This window comes from Brienomyrus brachyistius, unplaced genomic scaffold (genome assembly GCF_023856365.1).
Source record: "Brienomyrus brachyistius isolate T26 unplaced genomic scaffold, BBRACH_0.4 scaffold212, whole genome shotgun sequence".
Taxonomy (NCBI): Eukaryota; Metazoa; Chordata; class Actinopteri; order Osteoglossiformes; family Mormyridae; genus Brienomyrus; species Brienomyrus brachyistius.
Window position 1 is genome coordinate 207,043 of NW_026042487.1, and position 23,607 is coordinate 230,649.

General features: G+C 46.8%; 1 protein-coding gene across 2 annotated transcripts; it reads right to left on the reverse strand.

The window, feature by feature from the left end:
- Positions 1 to 1,969: 1,969 nt before the first annotated feature.
- Positions 1,970 to 8,814, reverse strand: LOC125728234 (T-box transcription factor TBX2-like). Of its 2 annotated transcripts, none has more exons than XM_049005280.1 (7): positions 8,108 to 8,814; positions 7,327 to 7,594; positions 6,577 to 6,723; positions 5,354 to 5,430; positions 5,068 to 5,198; positions 3,841 to 4,343; positions 1,970 to 3,290 (listed from the first exon to the last, which is right to left on the reverse strand). In XM_049005280.1, the coding sequence occupies exons 1-7, from the start codon at positions 8,467 to 8,469 to the stop codon at positions 2,958 to 2,960; spliced, it is 1,821 nt and encodes a 606-aa protein (XP_048861237.1). In that variant the 5' UTR covers positions 8,470 to 8,814; the 3' UTR covers positions 1,970 to 2,957. The 2 variants fall into 2 exon arrangements, with proteins under 2 accessions (XP_048861237.1, XP_048861238.1); XM_049005281.1 differs by having other exon boundaries at positions 7,715 to 8,219.
- Positions 8,815 to 23,607: the final 14,793 nt, after the last annotated feature.

Below are 23,607 nucleotides of genomic sequence, written 5' to 3' on the forward strand. Positions count from 1 at the left end.
ATAGCTTAAGTAATTAATCATAAGTCATCCAAAAGTTCCATGGAATATATACGAAACAACCAGTATGAAGAAAAAATCAGTTTCGCGTTAAACTGGAGCCCAGAAGGGACAATGATGCAAATATCAGTGTTTCTCAGTGAAATCTAAATGCTGGTGTGTTTGTTATGAGGATGTTGTACAAACTTTTTATGCTTCCATTCAATAAAGCGGTAATAATCACAGAGTTTGGACAATTAATGGAGTTAGTGCGACCCCTGGCGTTCAATAGCATGATAATCCATCCATCCATTTTCCAAACCGCTTATCCTACTGGGTCGCGGGGGGTCCGGAGCCTATCCCGGGAGCAATGGGCACGAGGCAGAGAACAACCCAGGATGGGGAGCCAGCCCATCACAGGGCACACTCACACACCATTCACTCACACATGCACACCTACGGGCAATTTAGAAACTGTTAAAACGCTGATATGCAAGAAAATAACCAAATTAACAATAAATTATTCTATTTATTCTTTGGTTTAGGTCATTTGTGCCCGTATAGGCTCCAGACCCCCCAACCCTGAATATATTAAGCGGGTACAGAAAATGGATGGATGGTTTAATCAGGAAAATGTCATAATCAAAACTTGCTTGCCTCACCTCACTCTCATGAGTATGAAACTCGCTCTTTACCAATCTCACCATGCAGTCCCTGGTCAAACAGGCCGCTCAGGCACCGGACATCGCCTACTAACTGGGGCCGGGCTCGGTCATCTCTTGTTCTATCCGGATAAATATATTCGGTTTGCCCGAGAGTTGGTGTGCATTTTTAACGTTTTATGAGAAAAAATACCGACCCTTGACCAGAATGAGTAGTTCGAAGATAAATGGGTGGATGAAATTAACTGATTTCAGTCAGAAAACAACAGTGTTCGTGCTTGATTTCATAATTTAACCCACATTCTTTGCGTTGCTTTGTCTTGTATTCTGATTCATCCCTCTTTTGTGCTTTAGCAAAACAGGCACCAAATAAATAACTTTTTAATTCTTCTTTACCAACCAAAACTTATTAAAGTGAACGCAGTAGTTTGGAAGGTTAAGCAAGGCGTCCATCCTGTAATCCGTTAATTAAACGTGCGAGCAGGGGCTGCTTCTTGTCAAAGATGATGGGTAATCGGGCCCGACAGCCATTTTCCATGTCCAGCAGCTCGCTTCGTTAATTGGGTACAACAGGGTGGAACAATAGAGAGTGTTTCAGTGATCAGCTATAGGAAAACCGGCTGTAGCGCCCGCTAATTGGAAGCCACTGCTCTCGTTGTCTGCCCCGGCCTTTGTGAGCCGGTCTGCAGGCAGGCGACAGGCGACGTTTCGCGGACAAGGCGCTGTCTGGGCGGCTGGACGCCCGATCGCCGCCCTTCGGAAGTCCCATCATAATCAGGACGTTTTACCTCCCTCTCTCGGAACGGGCGAAAGAGCCGCGGTCATTCTAAGTAATTAACACTTGTAACCCGAGTTGATACTACATCGCAAATTAGTTTTTTCAGCAAAATAAACCTTCGGAAGACGCGTCTATGTCTGCACGTAGACAAGCAAGTCAATCCCATGATATTTACATTCAAAACGACCCCTTCACGTGTTTATTAAGTTGAAAACGCGTTTCCGTCTTTAGAAACCGATAAATGATATAAATAATACTGTATAATTTAACACTTGTCTCCGTATACACGCAATGTGTACAAGTGTAGCCCAGAGCTCCTAATACACACATTTACTGTCGGCAGGGGGCGCTGTAACTCAAAAACCAACGTTAACCCTATACTTTTAGTCGTCTAAAATATCCATCCATCCATCCATCCATCTCCCAACTGCTCATTCAGTACAGCGTCCTGAGAACCTGGAGCGCATCACAGGAAGCCGAGGACAACAAAATATAACAATATAACAAGAGTGTCTGATTATGTCCAAGGATACACATATCGGACTGATTTTAAACCTTCCTGAATATTTTATATTGCAGATAATGTTGTATATAAAAATAAACATCAAATGAGGGCAATTAAAATCATAATAACTGTACAATACAATTCCGTGCATCTTTAACAAAATAAATGGTTCAGCACCTGCCCGTACTGTCAATGTCATTATATAATAATATAAAAAGTACAAAAGCAAAAGTAAAAAACCCCAATGCAAACAAATCCTATTGAAATGATAAAAGAACTTATAATATAAATATATAACATGTGTAACTAACAATTAACAATTTGTTTTTTTATTGAGTGTCCGAAAACGTGAGGGCAAGGAAGTAGTGTTGAAGTAACCAGCATGAAGATGGTCGATTAGAAACATTTTTTTTCTTCAGCAATGGGATGACTGTGAAATACCTGAACTCACCCCGTCGTTGCAGCGTGAGGTCAGATCTAATCAAAAACATTACGTACAAGCCAATGTACATCGTTAAATAAATTATTATCAGTCTGCATGCGGCGAATTTACATAAATGATTCTATTTAACTACATAAATGAGTCAAATTCGGGCATCCATGAAGCCGGCTGATCGTTCCTCGGCCTAAGTACCTTGCCAGTCCGTATCTCCCGACGGCCTCGGTGCTCTGGTGTACGGTGAACGCCCGTCTCAGAAGGAGGTGAAAGTTAGCCGCTTCATTCTGCCGTCACGCTCGACTTCTCGGCACGCGCGAGTCCCCTACCTCGGATCTCCTATGAGCCTCAGTGAGACTCATGCGCAGAAAATAGCCCGTGGGGCTTCTGTCAGGCAGCCGTCCACTTCTGTCAGGCAGCCGTCCACTTCTGTCAGGCAGCCGTCCACTTCTGTCAGGCAGCCGTCCACTTCTGTCAGGCAGCCGTTTAGGAAGTTCCTGTCTGCTGTTCAGCCCAGTGAGGTGTGGATGCCCATTCCTATGCAGAACTGCATCCCAGTGAACTGGATGTTCCTGACCTGGCTTGCGGGAGGCGCAGCTGTCACTTTGGGGAGGCGGTCCTCTGCCCCTCCAGGCCGCTGACGAGCTTTTGGATGCTCTGCAGCTCGTTAATGGGGTCCTTTAATAAGGTTTTGCCCCTGTGGGTCACTGCATGGCGCTCAGGAGTGGGCGGGGCCACTGGACTCGTATCCCGGCTGGCTGGCGCAGTCCGAGCGAGCGTGCCAGTGCCCTGGCACAGGGCACCAGGAACCGGGTAGGGGCTGTAGTGCAGGCAGGACCGGGCGGCGCCCAACAGCGGGCTGCGTGAGAGGGGGGCCGCCATGTAGGCGTAGGGGTGGGAGAACAGTGCCCCCAAGGCCGGAAGAGGGATGCCCTGCAAAGGAGAAATAGCACCACCTGTCACCCTCACATCCTCCAGTGACATGAGTAATGAAATTCAAACCCACCTTTCCCACAGTGGCCATCCACCTACACCAGGGGTGGCCAGTCGTTTCCAGAAAGGGCCGCTGTGTGCAGGTTTTCGCTACAGCTCCCTAATTAGATTACTAATTAGAGAACTGATTGGCCGAAGAGTCCTCACACCTGGGTTTGAACGCCTGACCTAAAGGTTATCCCAAATACCTGCAGACACACCGGCCCTTTGCGGGTAAGACTGGCCACCCCTGACCTACACCCTGTATCTCTACGCGCGAGTTATGGAGCTCTGCTCCCCTACACCCCTCTGTGGCATGATGTACCACAGCTGCATTTAATCCCTACTGTAGGCCACACCTACTGGACATGTGTGCGGTTAAGTCATGCCCACATAATCAGCAGGGTCCACATCTTATTACAGGTAGGAGGGGCTCCAGCATTCGGAGCACAGTCTGATGGATAGTGATGGACACACTGCGCTATATGACTGCGGGAATGGAATGCATTACCTGTGAGAGCTGCCACGGGAATCCGCAGGGCCCCCCCGACAGCGCGCTGCCCCCCAGGCCTGCCAGCCCAGAGACGGATGCCAGCAGCTGCCCCATGCTCATAGCGGACAAGCCACCGGGAGTCACGGCCAGCTGCCCTGGGGGCAGGAACAGGGGCTGAGGGCCGTACAGTGATTGGCCAGACAGGCTGGAAAAGGCCAGGGCCTGCAGGTGGGCGGTGCTCAGGTGGGAGGGGCCATCCATCTGAAGCAGCACTGGGCAGGAGCCGCCCTCGCTACTCCCCAGGGTCCCGTGATCCGCCCTGTTCCTGCACCTGCTGTCCGACTGGTCTTTCTGCTGCGTGAGGTCGCTGGGGTTTCCTGGGTCTCCCTTCTTACTGGGGTTGGCCCTACCTTCTGACCGTGGCCCGGATGGGGGGCTCCGGGTCCCGGGGCTGCTTGGTCTGACAGAGGGATTCTCCAGGTGGTCTGGTTCCTCGTCACTGTCTTTGTGGGTCCTAGCATCTGTCACATGGCCAATAAACAGATTTACAGACATGAAAGAAACATCCACACAGGCCTCTGGTCGCTGGATCTGACCCAGGGTAATTATTACAAGGCACACAGTACAGTGTTAAATATCTTCCGCTTTACTCTCCGTCAAGACCCACAGAGAATCGGCAAAATTCCATGTTAACCCACTGGTACTGGTACAGGCAAAACATTTAACAGGAGCGCACTATGCAGATTTGAATGAGTTTCCCGATTAAAAGTAAGGCAGGTCCACTGCCAATAGCGAAAGCGCTGTGAGCCCGACGGCCGCTGGGGGGCGCAGAGCACCGGATTACGTTCTGACCCAAAACGAAAACGCTACTTACGGACCTGTGCCCCAATCGCCCCCTGACAGAAACACTTATTTTATTGGTTTCTGTTTTGGGTGGAGGAAAAGTAGCGAGATAGGATAAAAGTGAAGAAACGGAAATTGTGGTGGAACCGGTTACAAAAACTTTAGGTTCTACCCATTGTGCCTTCAACATAGCCTACTCATATATATATATATATATATATATATATATATATATATATATATATATATATATATATATATATATATATATATATATATATATATATATATATATATATATATATATATATATTTACACGGCTTTAATACACCCGCCAAAGCAGAGCAGATATACACACGCCAGTTATCGCGTTTGAGAAATTTCTCTTGTGAAGCCGATACCTCTCTGGGAGCGAGTCGTCCCGTGGCCGGGCGGCGAGTCCCCACCGGCCCCTGGGTCGCAGGAGGAAGCGTCCGACTCCCCGCCGTCCAGATCCGCAAATGCTCGCGGTGGCGCCAGAGTCAACTGCTTTCTAGAGGGAGCAAATGAATCACGCATTACACAAGGACACGGGAATCAATTACAGCCCATGTCCACAAAAATATTTATTACATTTCGGCCCGTAAAAATAACAATATAGCGGCGTTAATGGAGAACGCGCAGCAGAACGACCTCTTTTCACTGTACCTCTTTTCTCTCCTCCCGTTCCCCGTGTCTCTGAAGCCTTTAGCGAAGGGGTTGTTATCAATTTTCAACTGAGTGATCTGCAAAGAACGGAAGGTAGGGGTCATGTCACGGTTAGAAATCGTTTATCAAGTTATTACTGTGTATATCGAGGTTTATTATCTGATTGCTAAGAAATAACTTGCCAGCGGATTTTCTGTGCGACAAACCAGCACAATCTACATTTACATATATTAATAGGAACTTGAAAATAATTACACGCACGTTTTCAAACACTTTACACGGACGTGATTTTGGCGATTTCACAAATATGGGCCTATCTTACCGTAGGCTATACTGCTTGGTTTTCGGATGATAGGCCTGTGTTTAAAATAAGCCGCATTCTGAATTAAAACGCAGTAGTAATTTCTAATAAGCATTTATTTTAAGATGGCATGAAAAATAATGAATACACCGCATGTCATAGGTTATTCTATTGATCATTTTGATTATTAACTTTTACAACTTTATTAGGCATATCCATCAAATATCCCAAAATGGAAATCGGAATAGCTATGCCAAATTGTTAAAAGTAAATGCTAAAATGAATAAATTAAATGTTTTAGGCTACTGTCGAATGGTCATGTTAAAATAGAGACAGTATAATGTACGGTATAATCATACGGATATACACAACGAAACGTTAGGTTCACAAACTAATACAAGCTACTCTCAAAAAGGCCGACGGTCCATAATCTGTATGGCACCAAGCAGAGAGCAAGGAGGGAGTAAAGCGGCCGTAAAATAAAGAGGGAGAGTAACGTCCCTCCGCATTCACGCATTTCCGACAACTTCATTTATTACATTAAAGTATAGTTTAATGTAAGAAGAATCGTATCCACGGTGGTATAAGCGAAGAGCAGAGACGCGGCGTGATACGGTATCGAACCCCGACACGAACACGCACGATGTCACGTTTATTAGAGATGTGAGGAGACACATCTCTATTAAATTAATTTAATAATATTATTATGATGATTATTATTATTGGCCTATATAGTCATATTTCTTGCAAAATAGCACTAGTACATTAATTATTCAAACCTCGGTAGTATATACAAATATTTACATATTGGTGAGTCAACGTAGTCCACTGACGGACGGAAATTATTTAGCTATAACAGAGGGACTCGTACACCAGACCATAGAGATGTTAAAGGGACAGGCCCAGCTGAGATGGCAGGTACCTTGTCGTTCTGGTAGGCGGTGACGGCGATGAACTCTGTCTCTGGGAAAACGTAGGTCCGGAAAGTGCAGTAGGGGAGCTTCAGGATGTCGTTGGCTCTCACTATGTGGAAGCGCGGCTGGTATTTATGCATGGAGTTCAGGATGGTCTGCAAAACGCGCCAAGCATCTCTGTCAATGGCAGCGCGTACGGCAAATCGTTCTTACGTCTGTATCTAAACACGGAACAGTGCAGCAGCCCTGCAGGATTGATGTCAGCTTACAGCCTGTCCGTTGTACACAAAAGACGAATTACAGTATCATTGCAGCCCGCACTAATAATGCACTTATGGGACATCCCCCATGCGCGACATCTCATAAAAAGTAAAATAATTATTTATAAACCCAACAGCTGAAACATTCACCGGTCAGCAGTTAATTAAATTTTCTTCCGAATTATCAATGAATAGGGCCACTGACACCGCTTTCACGCGAAGGGCAGGCATTGAAGGCCTAAATAAAATATCCAGGCGCCCACCCTATAAATGCACTGGAGACTTGTGCAGTGGCCACTGCAGGGACTAATTCATAAAGTACCTCCTTGGTTCCTTTTAACTGTAACACAGGCGCACTAATGGCCAATTCGAATGTTTTAACTTGCCTGATTCTAACCTGTTTTGGAAGCTATATATAGCTATTACCAAAAATAATAAATAAAACTGATACACAAAGCGCAGTGGCCCCGTATAATAGCTATTTAATGGACTACTTACAAACCCATGTTTGTCAGAAATATTATTGGTGAGCTTGAGTTTATGGAAGGTGACGGGCTTGGCCATCCACTGCTCGCCGGAGGCCGGGCTGTCCGGGTGGATGTACATCCGCTTGGGCATCTCCGGGTCGGCCTTCCCGGCTACCATCCAGCGGGAATTGTGGAACTTGTAGCGACAGTCGTCCGCAGCCATTATATCCATCAGTAAGATGTACTTGGCTTTTTTGTCGAGACCATTAACGCGGACCTTAAAGGGCGGGAACATCCTCCTGAAATGGAGAGCAAAGACGGTCAGGAGGTCCGTCGCTAAACGCGGAGAGAAATGCAGCACATCCCCGCAGAGAAGCTTTTAAAAAACGGTCATATTTATATTAAATATTCGTACTCACGCTCTTCGGCCCATAACGCAAGGAGCATTTCAACTTTAGTGTACGATATAAAAGGCCAACGAATAAAAAACACTTTTAAGGATATTTTAGTTTTAAATGCCCACTATTCTACCACGTTGTCTTCTGTGAAGTAAACCTATAGACGATAAAAGGTCAGAATCAAATGCAGACACGTCTGTAAAACATTGCTGCCAGATCATGGCAAATCTACCGAGTTTAAGACCATTCCAGGTCGCTATAAATAACTTTCCAGAGGATACATGCGAGTTTGACCAACCCACTCACACATTATGTTAATTATCAGAACATATACGTTTCCTAAACCTATTCCCAAAGCATACTGTTAGACCCACGCGTAAATGTATTATGCAAAAGCACCGTTATTCTCCCCACCTTCCAGACTTGGTAATGACCATTTCGGTCCCTATTTTGTGAAACTGGTCCCAAAGCTCCTTAGCTTCTAATGTTACTTTTGGGTCGTCCTCGGCTTCCTCCCCCGCCGACTCGAAGCTTTTAAGGCTGCGCAGATGAGCCGCCTGCTGGTGATGACCCAGCGTGTTAAGCCCGGCTTCCGCGGCTGCAGCAAAAGCTTGTTCCGCTATCGGTTTGCCCAGGGAGCCCGTAGGCAGCGTCAGTGCCGGGAAGAAGGATGGCTGAGCGGCCGATAGGAAGGCTGACACGGGAAAATCTGCCGGCCGATGAGGGTGGAAAGGTTGGTAAGCCATCGCAGTCCCCGTGAAAACTCGGTCTCTCATCGGTGCATCCAAAATTACAACAGACTGCAAGGTCGCTCCCTTCGACAGGAGAATATGTATCCACTTGACAGAAGCAGTAGAAAATGTTGAATTGAAAATGAAACTGCAGTGTTTTGTTTGTGTTTGAGACCCCGATCAGAAAACATCCATTATCGACTCCCTCCACATAGTCCCGCAGCAGAATGAATCTGTGCGACTTTATCTGCTTTCTGAAAACACACTTTCGGCGCTCCTTCCTCTCGCAGAAAATAAAAGTGCAGCCGTCAAACAGCTCCCAGACTCTCAGATCTCACCCACTTCCCGGGGAAGTGAAAGCATCTCACCTGTGTCTTGGGTCCCGGTCCCCGCACTAATGAAGCGAGCCTTTGATTACTCATTTTACGCTTTCCGGACCAATTGCGGACCCGAATAGGCGTGGTTTTGACAGCGGTGGCCAAGACTGGAGAGGGAGGGGGGCGGCTGGAGCGGCAACGAGGTGTCAGAAGCATTAGTGACAAAATCATGTCAACAGAATAAAATATTAACCAATGACAGAGACGAGATGGGAAGATCCCACCCAGCAAAAGGTTAAACAGCGGCTCCGGGCTCTGTCCTCAGCCGGCGGAGAGAGTCCTTACTCACTCGTTGTAAATTATTTTCCGGAGTTCGGCACGTTGTTTCGAAAATACCAATAGACACCCGATCTTATCAGCTCTTTCCGCTTTGGGTCAGTTTCTGTTAGAATACGCCTATTTATTTTTAAAAATGTTGATAGACTAATCTTTGGTTAAACATACATCTTTAAGGAAGGATTTTTAAGCGTACATTTAAAGTGTACAAATATTTACTTTGCTTATTGATTATTATTATTTTTAATTTAGGCATAATTTTATGCTCTTTTGTAACTTTTCACTTACTGAACAAAGGTCTTCACAAACGAAATGTCGTTTTGGCGTTTTACCCAGACCTGATGTTTATTATGTGCTTAGGGGGAAATGATTGACGCACGTCCAAAGTGCGCCAAATAACAGGAATGGTCGTTATCTGACCGGGTTTTTATTAAATTAATGCCCTCCCTAGACAACAGCGCAGAGAAAGCGTTTAACTGGACCTGCAGGAAACGGGTTTCATGTTCAATGGGAAGGATAAATAAAACGGCACCTCAGTAAACGCGTCCCCGGGCCGGACTAAAGCTCCGCACCACTGGCGTGACCCAGACAAAAAGCCGGGGGCGGGAATCGGTGAGTGTTCGGCAGCACCCTGCGCCTCTGATGTGTGACTTCAGCGACTGAATCAGAGAAACCTGTTTACAGGGCCGACTTTGCTCAGTACCATGAAATCTGGCAGTGATTTTTCCCCCCCTAAAATTCTTTAAAAGCACCCGACCTGCGCATCGCAAACGTGTGTTGAGCACCGTGTTATGCGAACCTCCGGATGACCCAGTACCGCTGTGGACCTTTAAGAAAGCCATCGCAGGAGTTCTGATTAACTGGCACTCGGTTCGCTAGAGGGCCGTCCGGCGCCAGTCTGCTGGCCGCCCACAATAAGGACCGTCTGCTGTCACTTCACATTTAGCCCCAAACGCTCAAACAGCGTGCATCAGCCCCGTGCCATTAAAACAGCGCCAAGGCTCACATTGACATTTTTGTTTTCGGCTCCTAGCGCGTTTTCAATGAAAAACGATGGGTTTTAATGAGTAAAAAATACACGGCGTTCCAGCGGACGTGTGTATGCAACCTGCATATAGCCAAACGGAACATCTCATAGCAAAAACACCCAGTTCGCGTCCTGCTGAGACACAGCACGACTTCTGAATAAAAAAGGCTAAAGAAACGTTTTTTTTTTTTTTTTTTTTGCTTTCTCCGTGTTAGAGCAAAACCCGTATAGGAAAACCTAGCTGGAGGTATGTCTCTAAATCTTAAAAATTAGAATTTAATCTTCTGAACAGCGGCATCACCGTTTCCAGTGTCTTGCCAGCCCGTGACCTTCCGTACAGGATGCGCTGTCTATTAAGATAGTTTATTTTCGGTCTACTTGAGATTACGTCGTTATGCTCTATATATGCTAACTTCAAATTGCGGTTTTGAGCCAAAGTCGTGTTTTTAGTAGTGTGCGCGTTTATTTCAACATGATATTCTTGCAGGTTGTGCATCATCGCTATAATTTTAAGTGAAGATGCTGTATACGAACAGCGTCAAAACAATTGTTTTTACATTGGCTTTCTGTAGATGCGATCTTCACAGTTGCTTTCCGTCTAAAAAAGTAGACTACACATTTCTTAAAATATTTTTAATCGCCAATAATCGAATTTAAATATTTTTTGTTATTATTATTAATCTGTCTTTGAGTCCGTCGATTAAACTAATATACTGTAAAATATCATGCATAACATGTATTGGTATAGCTATGTATATCAATAAAACGTAATGTATGTTACATTATTATCAATTTAAATTTAAAAATAGCCCGTGGTGTATAATACAAGAAAAGAATTTAGATAAATTTTACGGAAATGTTTTATTAATATAGCTTTCGCATAGATCTTGTTTTGGAAATACAAGCAGGCCGGTTTGGATAAGATCCGCGTAGAGCTGGAGTGTAATGAAAAGGTTTGATGCAAATGACTTTTTTTTTTTTTTTTACAGTTTATTAGTTGATGTACCTCCGTATATATGTACCTGTAAATTTGCTGTAACATGCAGAAACTTACGCATCAAATTCTACCGATGAAATACGGATAAAGCACTTATCTTAAGTGACCTTCCGCTTACCCTTTACCACAAGTCCGCTGGTCTTAACAAGGACGCTCGTTTTTATGTGCTATTTTAGTTGCGTATTATTACGTGGCTTAATTAATACGTTTAATCCAGAATCAGAAATAACAACAACAAAAAAAATTGTTATAATCATTTTAATTGTCTATTAACCACCGAAACCTCTAGAAATAAATGGTATCGCACAATGCTCTTTGTTTGGTGTTTTGGAAAATAAATGGTTGATATTACCGACACATTGATATCGTTAATGATTTTTTTTCTTTGTATATTTAGAGAACTAATTACATAAACAAAGACTTAAATGGTTTTTGATTTATTTGTGCTTGAGCCTGGTTACACTTACAACGTAAATAGACATGAAAACAAGGTGCTGAACAACTATATGTTGAGAGTTTCGCTTTTGGGTAACATGAACACGCGTGATCCTCAAATAATGGCATTTGTCTAACTATTAATTTGGAACTTACACTGTTTCTTATGTTATGCAGCGATAATAATGAACCGTAGGCTGCAGACACACCAGGTACTTCAATATGGCACTTGTGGCTTTTCGTTTGTCTGATCTTATTAGATGTAAGCCGACGACTCCGTGTTTTCTCTAAGAGGACAATGAAAATGACCATTGTTACCCCAATGCCCCCCCATATGTATTGCTGAAATAGCGTAAAACATCTAATAGACAAAATCATAAATATCTTAAGGTAAAACGCAGCCGAGGACCGTATCGCGGATTTGTCAGATATGCTTTCCTTTCCATTTCCCCCCTGCACGCTTTCGTCATCCGGCTTCATTGCATCATTTCTCCAGCCATATTTACTCTAAAGTCCGAGGCCTTGGCGCCAGACCGTTTAGGACCCGTCACAAACCTTCATATTTCCTCCTCAGATGTACACTCTGGGCCTCTCATCGGCCCACCCCCGTTCCCATTTATCCCGACTCTCCTCTCTTTCATCCCCTGCCTCCCTCTGCCTGTTTATGTTCCCGTAGACCGCCCCCCCCTCCCCTCATTAAAGTCTGGTTTTAATCCCCCAGTTCAGCGCTTTGTTTGCGAGCCTGTGCAATTTGCTCCTCTTCGCCGCGGCCCTGTCCCGACAGCCGCACAAATTGTAGCTGACTGACGAAAATTAACAAGTCTCATCGACCCCCCCCAACTAGCTTGGAACAGCAGACCGTATACACACAAAACAGCACCCCCTACTAAACCCACAACACCAGCGGACGCTATCGCAAGATATGCAGCATTATTGTCGTGTATTCACTTTCACAGAATTGCGTGTAAAGTAAGGCTTTGCACGTCACTGAAATAAAGTAAACAAGAAAATAAAAACGATTTATTTATTTATTAAGGCACAAGAAAGTCAGTGTACGAAGTTCACAAGTCACAGCAGTAAGGGACGTTGCTACTGGTATAAAAAAAAATACTATTTCCTGAATCATTCGAGACTTGCATTGTACGCACACAACGTGTGTAAATCCCGGTCATTTACAACGTCGATTTTCACACTATTTAACACGTTAAAAAAGTACATAAGGCATATGGGATCTAATCTTTTGCATGACACACATACCTATCCCTCGTGATTAGGGTGGGAGGGGAGGGGGGGGGGGCTTCCAGGATAAGCCGCTGTCTAAAGTTTCACTGTGACTGGAGCAGGTGAAACATCAGAGGAAAACCGATGTCCATCAACTAATTACCCCACTGCCGTAATTAGCAGGATGTCCGGTAGACGGGGATCGATTTTACTTGTTACAGTTACACTTATTTTATTAGGGAAATTTTGATTTCAAATGTTTATAATCTATTAAAATCCAGTTTGAAACGGCGACCTAAACGCGAAGCCGTCATGTCTGCAGCTTGCTCACTGATTTATGCAAAATTAATTGTAGGATAATTATTAAAAATATTCAACATCACTGCTTTATTTCAGTTCCAGTAACGAGTGCATGCCGCGTGGAGACATCATTTTCTCGGCTTTAAATGTTCTTACATGGCCCTATCCTCTACACCGGCCCTGCGGACCGGCCAGCTTCCGTGGATCTCCCGCTCCGTGTCCCCGCAGCTCAGGTGAAGTGCGCGGTCCGGACGCGGCACACCAACATGGAGCACTGGAATGCAATCCAACCATTATATTTAGGACCTATGAACACGTTTGGAAATACGTGCAGAACATACGTTGGTGTGGAAGAGCTGCATCTAGCCAAAGAAATAAAGGTTCCGACAAAGGCCTTATATTTGTGCGCGTTCCAGCGCTTACCTACACAGCAGGACACCATCTGAACGCTGCGTTGGTGGAGAAAGACCATCGGCACCTGCATCCCTCCGTGTCAGATACCTATGCTAAGGTTATAGGCTTTAGGCTTTGTAATTAATGGAGCAGGTAAGTATAATTTCAGAGGATGAAACACCAATGCACAGAAAATGATAAGACGGATTTTTGGTAAAAGCGTTACGTTAAAATTGCAGTAAGAAAAATGGACATTTGGATCGTTTTGAGTTGGTGGAATGTTCTCGATAAGATATCGACCAGGAGTATATTTATTGTACAATTGACCGGTGAAACGTGTAAATCACCTTGCATTAAAGTAATTACATAAAAGGATGATTAGAACCCCATGATCAAAACCATAGCACATTTTTAGCCTATATTTTTAACTGGACGCCGCTATTATTCATCATTGGTCTCGCTCTGCTGACAGCAAGTCCTAAACCAAAATTAGTTAAGTAGAGTTTAACCGCGCATTTACAACACAAATTTTAATCAGACACAGACAAATGCGTGATTTTACTATGGCCTAATAACTGATACATTTCACATTGGAATGTAAATTGTAAATAAATCTTTCACAAATTACACCACTCACTGCATGTATTAATAGCGTTTTTTTAATTGCCATTTTAATTTAATTACATCTGTTAAAAATACGCAGGAACACACGTTTCAACAATTATTTTTATAAAACCTAAAATGTGTCGCTAATCTGCTTAATCTTAATCCTGATGTAAACATTCATCAGTCATTATTAGAAATTAATTAATATGTTATAATATCACGAGAGTTTAATTCCTACAGGGTTTTTGGATTCTTAATTGTTTTCGGAAATACATCGTTTTCTATGTGCACTCCATCAGATATCTGTGCTGGCATGTGTACCTGTTTCTCCGGCTTTTTCTTTGTGTTTTTCCAATCTGTCATTTTCAAAGCACCGGGGGGGGGGGGGGGTGTTCCAACAACTCAGGATTTCTTGCTTAGCTGGATAACTTGTCGGGTTTAAGGTTTGTCTGAGCTAAACGTAAGAGAACGAAGAGAAAGTCAATTTAGCCCGTGGACTACATTCAATCCGACAAGTAATCTGGCTAAACAAGAAATCCCGCTTTGTGGGACACCCCCCAGATCTAATACAAACAAACAAAACAATAAATATTTCCAGTTGGCGGAGGGGCAAAAACGCATCTTGCTTAACCTGTTGTTTTGTATATCAATTGGGTATCAACAAACCGCCTATGCAAGGATGCAAAGCGGCAGCATAAAACACCAATTAATGTCTCGCCAATTAATCTTAATACAGACAGGGCGAGCAGGGGTGACACTGCCCCTCCCCCCACACATCGCCCATAATATACTTTCAATCAGAAATTTTAACACCTTTCACATTGTTACACATGAATCCGCAGATTGTCTATAATTTTGAGAGGAATCACTGTTGGACTGTCAGTTGGTATAAAGCCGAGAGACCTGAGTTGGTCCTGTTTATTTTTCATTTTAAATATCAAAAGAGTGAAGCAAAATAAAGAACATGTTAAGAAAATAAAGGAGTTGACAGTGGTGTATGCAGTGTCTGATATTTAAAAAAAAAAAAAAATCCTGTAAATTGCTATGAAATGGATGGATTACTTCTGCCAGGAGCTCAGAGAACATGCGGAGATAAAGAAACAAACTTCAAAATCAAGAATGAGTTACTCTTAGCAACAAGTACGATGCCGGAATCTACCAGAAAGGAGATGGCTGTTACTGTTTTCACTGAAAACATTTAAAAACAACAGTTTCCTTCTATCCTTCAAATAAAATGACTTGTTTATTCCAACGCATCTTCCTGCATGTTGTAGCACACTGTGCCCTCACTCAGACCTTCATTGATTGGAAGGTCCCTTCCCCTGACCTCCACACCATGCTGCCTCAGGTGGCCAGGGTCCCAGAGGACTGGCACTTAACTCCAGCATTACAGAACAGCCCCCCATGCCCCTGTCATTGCGCCACCCTACGGTGCTTTTGCTTTATCGGAACACCATAGTGGCATCTTTCTGGGTGCTACTTAGCTGCTTAGACACAGAGACGCCATGATGGATTTCACATGTCCAGTGATCTGAGTTTAACTATGATGTTCATATTTTCTTGCCATATTTTAACAGCACGTTAGTTGTCCTGCCCCATGTTTGGTTATTAGGAAAAGCTGACATGCTACAAAAAAAACTACTGAGGAACAGGTGGGGCATCACATGAGCGACATTGGAGATGGTGTTCCCACATGATGATGACCAATCAAGTGAGCGCAGGAAGTGGAGCACAGGAAGTGGAGCACAGGAAGTGGAGCACAGGAAGTGACCTCAGTTGCACTGAGGACACGGTTGCTGAAGTGATGTTCATGGTGTGTGGCTTGGGCTTCCACTTCCAGTCTGATTGAAAGCAACGTGTGTTAAATGAGTTACAGGAAGTGAGACACAGGCAGTAAGCCCCCCCCCTCAGGCTAATGCCCCCAGCTATAGGGTTAATAACATGTAATCAAAGCCACGAGACAGACTCTGAGGGAGGACCAATCATCAATCTCCACTCTTGAGGAGATTGGTGATTGGTGCATAACTCATAAAGCCCTTGGGCAGGAATTTTGAGCGGTAGCTACAGTCGGCTTTGAGCGGACATGAGTCGTCTGTGGAGGTGAGCAGGAAAGGGCTGGGCTCTGCTTTTCTTCAGGATTTCCAACGAAACCAAACGGCAGCATTTTCTAATGATACGTCCCATTGAAATTTAGGCACATCAAACATCTACAGGAACGTGACACATTGGAGATGGGAAAAAAAAAAACGGGTTGGAGTGACCATAGCGGGATCTGGGGGAAGGCAGGGGGGGGGTTACTGGGCTTTCTTTAATCTTTAAAAAAATGAACACTGAGGACCAGTGGAATAATGTGGCCGTGTGTGTGTGTGTGTGTGTCTGTTTGCGTTTGTATTTACCACAATGTGGTAAAACCCGTGACTGCATGTGTCTGCGTCTGTTTGTGTCGGCTTGTGTGCATCGCTGTGTATTGGCAGGAAAATGGGATTTCTTTTAGGTCGGCGCTGCTGAGCTGAATCCCATTTAGCATCATTACACTGCAGAGGGAAATCTAATAATGGGGGGAGGGCAGGGGCAGAAGGACCCCCCCATCTCCTTTTCTCCACATTCTCAAGGCTGGGTCTCTATCTTGAGGACACACTTGTCTCCCCATCTCTCTGCCCCCAAATCTGTCTGCCTGTCTCTCTCTCACCCCCCCTCCCACCTGTCTCTCCACCTTTCTCTTTGCCCCCCCACCTGTATTCCCATCTCTCTCTCACCCTCTCACCTGTCTCCCCATCTCTCTGCCCCCCACCTGTCTCTCCATCTCTCTCTCTTTGCCCCCCCCCACCCACCCGCATCCCCATCTCTCTCTCTGCCCTCTGTCCCTTTCTGTCTATTCCCCAGCTCTGTGTCAGTCAGGGAGGGGTGCCACGCACACTGCCTCAGCATCATGCTCTCAGTAATGAATTTTGTGTTACATTAGGCCATATAAATGGACCTGCAAGCACAGCGTGCGAGTGTGTAGCAGCCGGACTTAATCTAATGTAGAGGACAGGAGACGGCAGCGGTTAGGGGCAGCGAGCGCACGGCCGCACCGCACAGCCTGCAAATGAATAGCCGCTAATCACATCAGGGCCCCTAGAGCTGCTGCAGGACGCACGCTCCATTCTAAATGCATTATGGGAGCTCTGCCACCCCTCCTCCCCCTCAGCACCCCAACACACACATCAAAGCCAGCTTGTTCACTGAGGAGGGAGAGTCAAATGGAAGCTGTCACTGCAGTCAGCAAACTGAAGGTCTGTGGCAAAGGTCAGCAAACATCAGGAGTCGCCTCTCAGCAGCACAGCAGAGTAGCGGCGGCAGCTCGTTGGTAAAGTCACATGTGTTACAGCCTTGGAAGGGCCTGCCCCACCTGTCCCCTGATGGCAGGGGTCCATGTCCACATCTGTCCCCTGATGGCAGGGGTCCATGTCCACATCTGTCCCCTGATGGCAGGGGTCCATGTCCCCACCTGTCCCCTGATGGGAGGGGTCCATGTCCCCACCTGTCCCCTGATGGGAGGGGTCGATGTCCCCACCTGTCCCCTGATGGCAGGGGTCCATGTCCCCACCTGTCCCCTGATGGGAGGGGTCGATGTCCTCACCTGTCCCCTGATGGGAGGGGTCGATGTCCCTACCTGCCCCCTAATGGGAGGGGCCCGTGTCCCTTGCTGTGCCTTGATGGGAGGGGCCCACACCCCCACCTGTCCCATGAAGAGACTGAGATGGGTGGGAGTCACAGAGGCAGCCACTAGCCTGCTGGCCTTTCCAGAAAGTTACAAATGAGGTGCCTCCTCTTCATTTGGCGTCTGGAGCCACAGAGGAGAGAAATAAAACCATCAGAGGAACTAGAGCCCCACCCAGACTGCCAGACTGAGGATCTCCCGCTCTAGACCTCTCTCCCCTCTAATCACACGGCACACTCTGTCAGTCTGCCCCTGATCCACGTCAGCTCCTTCCCAATCTCTGCCCCAGGATGAACTGGAAACACTGCCTTTCTGCTTGTTCTGCTTTTTATTTCATGGGGATGTTGCCACAAGGTCTGAATGACACCTACAGTGACACACACACACATTCACTCCAAAGTGGTTGCCATATGTACGCAGATTCAAACCAGTCCTGTTGAACCAGCGAATGTGATTCAGTTAGGAGATCAATGTTCAACACTTTAATGACTCTGCCGCCTTCTGGTCCAACTGTGTTATTGTATATGTGGCATCCTCTGGGCCCCTTAGCTCCACCCCTTCCTGGGATTCATTGAACCCCTGCTGGCATTTATTTTTAGCTCCAAGACAGCAGCAGGGATCACCCAGCCCATTAAGGCTGATGATGTCATTTCCTGTCCTCTGTCCCTCTTCCTATGGTAGCCTAGGGTAACTGCTTTGAAGTGGGCAGAAGGTGAGAGGGGGTGGGACACACGCTGGGCTGTGGTTGTGGTTATGATGAGAGAAGAGGGGCCTTCGAGGTTGTATTCTAAAGCTACATCCTGGCTATTGAATGGTGAGGCTCTAAAATGTGTGGCTTTTACAGTGTGCAGTTTATGTTGTGTATGCTAAAAACCACACCCATGTCACATACCACATCCACATCATAAACCACACCCATATCACAAACCACACCCATGACTCATAGACCACATTCATAATAGAAACCACACCTACATTCATAGCATCAGCCATACCCACAACATAGACCACACCCATAGTAAAAATCACGCCCGCAACACAGACCCCATTCACACTATAAACCTCACACTTATCACAGACTGCATTCACGCTGTACAGCAGACACATCACAAATCACACGCACAATGCAGACCTCATTCACCCTATAAACCACATATTACAGCACACAACACAGGCCAAATTTATAATACAAACCACTCGCACAATAAACCCCCCACCCTTAACACAGATGACATCCACACACCATTGCTCATTTACCATACAAACAGCCACATCAGAAAGACCACAAGTAAGCTCCCAGCAAAGTCCCGGATTATGGTGTTAAGAGCCTTTGGGGTGTCAGAGCAGGGCAGGCAAGTTTCAGCGAGGCTTAACGGACCAGAGTCTGGAGTGGTAAAGAAACCCAAGTGTGAACAAAGGCATCTGACCTGGAAACCTGGGATCCAGACTGAGAGAGACAGAGAGAGAGAGACAGATAGAGAGAGATAGACAGAGAGAGAGACAGACAGAGACAGAGACAGACAGAGACAGACAGAGAGAGAGACAGACAGAGAGAGACAGACAGAGAGAGAGACAGACAGAGAGATACAGACAGAGAGCAATAGAGACAGATCAAGACAGAGACAGGTAGAGAGAAAAAAACAGAGAAACACAGAGAGAAACAGACAGAAAGAGACAGACAGACAGAGACAAATAGAGACAGACAGAAATACACACAGAGAGACATAGAGACAAAAACAGAGAAACACAGAGAGAGACAGACAGAGAGAAATAGAGAGAGAGAGGACTTTAATCATTAGACCATTTTCAGCCCAACAGAAGAGCCCATTAGAGACGAGGATCTTCCTTTCTAATTCCCATTGTAGAAAGTGGAAATTGCCCAGCAGACAGCTTCTCCATGGTGGCTTTGAGGGATGTTACCCTGGACTCCGAGGGATGGTGCTGTGGAGGATCTCCCATGGTGGCAGATGTTCCCCCAAGGCAGGTGGGGAACATGGGCGGGAATTAAGAAGAGGCAGAAAATCAATCCATAACAGAACCCAAACGGGACAGAGCCGGGCTTTGGCACGACGCCAGGGAGACGTTTCCCTGGCTACGGTCTGACGGGCCAGTGGCTAAACCCATGTAACGCGGCCGCTAATGTCCTCGGAGGTGAAGGAGATTAATGTGGCATTACCTCAGAAGCTCCAGCAGGATAAGGACCTTAACCGGCCGATTCCCCTGATCATTAACCCGTTTAGCCTCCCAAGGAGATGGCCAGCCTCTGCCCCAGCCCACACCCCCCTCCCCCCATCTGCTAGATGGGGTCGTGATCCCCTCACACGCTGGGGCTGGACACCAGAGCACTCCCAACCTGCTCTTCAGCTCGCCCAAATGGGGTTCCCAATATCGCTCATAGATATCAGACGGAAAGTAATCCCATAAGTGTATCTCTTATGTGAGCGGGGTCTGCAGCTTTCTGGAAAGAAATGGAACATGGCGTCCAGAACGTAACGTGTGCGGAAAAGAAGGAGGAAGAGGAGGATGAAGGCCAGTCAGTCTGCTCACACTCTGGCTGAGCACAGCAGCGGATCTGATGGCCTTCAGCCTGGGAGAATCAGCAGCACAGATGGGTCCCCCTCCTCCCCCATTGCCACCTTAATGTAATGGAGTTTGATCTCCTGTATCTAATGACCAATATTTTTGCTGTCATATTAGAATGAACAGTCCTCGGGGGCTCTCACTTTACGCCCCCCCCCCCCGCACACACAGTCTCCGTTACTCTGACAGGCCTCTGTGCAGCCTGATCTCTGCAGACTCTCCTACATCATCAGTCTGCTCTGCGTCTGTATTGTTTTGCTGCACCTACAAACACTTATAGCCTCCCCCTGCCCCACCTACCAGCCTTCCAGATTGTTGCTGTCTTAACCCCCCCCCACCCCCCCCCGGCCCCCCCACTCTGCTATCCGCAGTGGGGACAGCGAGCTGTGACATCTGTGACACACATGACATTATGTCACTGGCCTGTGACATGCACAAACACGAATAGGTCGAACCCTGGGCCGGTGTCCCTAAGTTTGCAGGATGGAGAATGTACTGGGGTCGAACCCTGAGCCGGTGTCCCTAAGTTTGCAGGATGGAGAATGTACTGGGGTTGAACCCTGAGCCGGTGTCCCTGAGTCTGCAGGATGGAGAATGTACTGGGGTCGAACCCTGGGCCGGTGTCCCTAAGTTTGCAGGATGGAGAATGTACTGGGGTCGAACCCTGGGCCGGTGTCCCTAAGTTTGCAGGATGGAGAATGTACTGGGGTTGAACCCTGGGCCGGTGTCCCTGAGTTTGCAGGATGGAGAATGCACTGGGGTCGAACCCTGGTCCCGTGTCCCTGAGTTTGCAGGATGGAGAATGTACTGGGGTTGAACCCTGAGCCGGTGTCCCTAAGTTTGCAGGATGGAGAATGCACTGGGGTCGAACCCTAGGCTGGTGTCCCTGACTTTGCAGGATGGAGAATGCACTGGGGTCGAACCCTGGGCCAGTGTCTTTGAGTTAGCAGGATGGAGAATGCACTGGGGTCGAAACCTGGCCCCATGTCCCTGACTTAGCATGATGGAGAATGCACTAGGGTCGAACCCTGACCCCATGCTCCTGAGTTTGCAGAATGGAGAATGCACTGGGGTCGAACCCTGGGCCCGTGTTCCTGAGTTAGGATGGAGAATGCACTGGCTTTGAACCCTGGCCCTGCATTACAAGTTTCTCAGGTTAATGTCTGTATCATGCTAACTGCTAATTGTTAAGAGTAGGAGGTGTGGCTTGAAGAACTTGGCACATGGGGGAGGTAGCACTTATTTAGCCATGAACACTTAACAGCTGTACGGCACCAAATGGCCAAAATCGCTGACTCAGTCCACACAAACCTACCGCTAACATCAAAAACAGGTGAGCTCTCCAAAAGGAAGCCTACAAAACAACACGGTCTTCCAGACACATGGAAGGTCCTTGACAAAAAGGTGGAGGATGAGGCAGAAGGTAATGATATTCATATACGTATATTTATCATCAGTATTACTTTGTGGTTTGTGTTTTACGAGTGACAGAGACTGTGTCTTTGGTGCATCATGGGTAATCTCTCCCTTTACCCCTCGAGTCTGCAGCTGTCATCAAACAAACAGGCTGGAGTCAGTTTTTATAGCGACGTAAATAAACTTGGAAATTTAAAGGCCTGTCTTCAGAGCCCAGCGCATCCCTTTCCTTCACCTCATACTCCTCTCTTAAATGTCACAGTAATTTACGTCACCCCCTTCTCCTTACTTACTGTGCACTTCGTGAGTCCCGGTTTTAAGGAAAAACTTTAGGAAATAATAAATAACAGAACTGAGGAATTCTTTTCGTTAGTCGAACGGTGAACTGGGAGACGGGGTAGAAAAGGTGACCTGAAATACAACCGGCCTTTGCTGGGCGGCCCAAACGCTGAAATGGAGGGGGAGGATGTGGCCAGTGGGGGTGGCCAGGAGTGACCCAAGGGCCTGTGACTGCACGCTCATCTCCACTTCCCTTCCCTGAAGGCCCAACCAGACCGGATGCCTTCCACACAAGCAGATCCAAATATGCTTTGAAGATTGGATTTGGGCTCCTTTAATGAACCGCTACAGATAATAACAGTAATAACCCTCAGGACACCCAGCGGTAGCCACAGGAAGTGACATGTGCTGCCCGGTAGCCACAGGAAGTGACATGTGCTGCCCGGTAGCCACAGGAAGTGACATGTGCTCTTCAGTAGCCACAGGGTGTGATCTCTGGTCAGGCCCCTTGCATATGCCCCTGTGATTAAGCCTTGTACACATTGCTAGATCTTTGAAGAAAAGCTCAGCTCAAGGAAGAGGTGGGGCCACAGCGTTCTGTGGAAGGCAGAGCCATGCTGTTGGAGTCTTGGCAGTGACAGCACATATCGACATCTAATTACGATGAGTGGGTTGATTCGCTGGCGAGCCAGTCAGGAGCGATATGGAGTCTGCCGCAGAATGCAGAGGGAGGCAGGCAGCGCCCTGCCGGGACAGGGCGATACTGTCAAGCCACACTCGCTCACTCACAGACACGCAGCCAGGGGGGGGCGGTCTGCAAACTCCCCATGCCGAGTTAGTGCTGGAGTCAGGGCTACCCTTCTGCAGCCGGCGAACCTCGTGCCTTTTTACACAGTGCCTGAAGTGCAGTATAACAGAGCAGATCACTGCTTCTTAAACTTCCAATCATGGTTCCTGTCTTCTGTGGTGCAGACTGAGTCCCGCATTGTGAGCATCTGGGTCCCTGTGCCCCGCATGTTCAGTCTCACTTGAGAGCACGCAGCCTGGGGACAAAGTGCTTCTTCCTGCCAGTGGTCTGTAAGACATCCTGCATCATTAGATCAGGAGCCCCGGTCCCTGGCCCCCACCCCCTGCTCTAATGACTAGCGGAAGGTGGAAGCCGCCCCCCGCCGACCTGAGAACGACCTCCGTGTCTGGATGTGGAAGCAGCACTCCCACTCCTGGGGTGGGCTGGTGTCTATACACTCATGTGCCTGAATTGCTTGGGTGCGAATGTGCATCACATGTATAGGAAGTCACCAAAAAAGCATAAATGAGCCGGGGAAGTATGGACATATACAAGATGCCCGCAACGTGCGATGATGAGGTCTGGGCGTGGCCACAATTCAGGCCCACAAATGAGGCTCATGTACGCTGGATCTGACCCCTCCCTACTGATGTAACACCCCGTAGCTAGGGAGGACAGACCACAGGAGGAGTGTGACCCAAAGCCACGGCCCAGGGTGCATCAGGGTGCGTTGTTAGGGCCTCACATGTCACATAGGTATAGATATAGATAAACAAACGGCGAACC

Bases quoted from the DNA above. Each gene is read 5' to 3' on its own strand.
- LOC125728234 (XM_049005280.1), bottom strand. From the start codon at position 8,469: ATGAGAGACCGAGTTTTCACGGGGACTGCGATGGCTTACCAACCTTTC. The intron at 7,595-8,107 runs GTGGGGAGAATA...TCTCCATTTCAG, and splicing joins GTCATTACCAAGTCTGGAAG to GAGGATGTTCCCGCCCTTTA. The intron at 5,199-5,353 runs GTACAGTGAAAA...TGCTCCCTCTAG, and splicing joins AACGGGAGGAGAGAAAAGAG to AAAGCAGTTGACTCTGGCGC.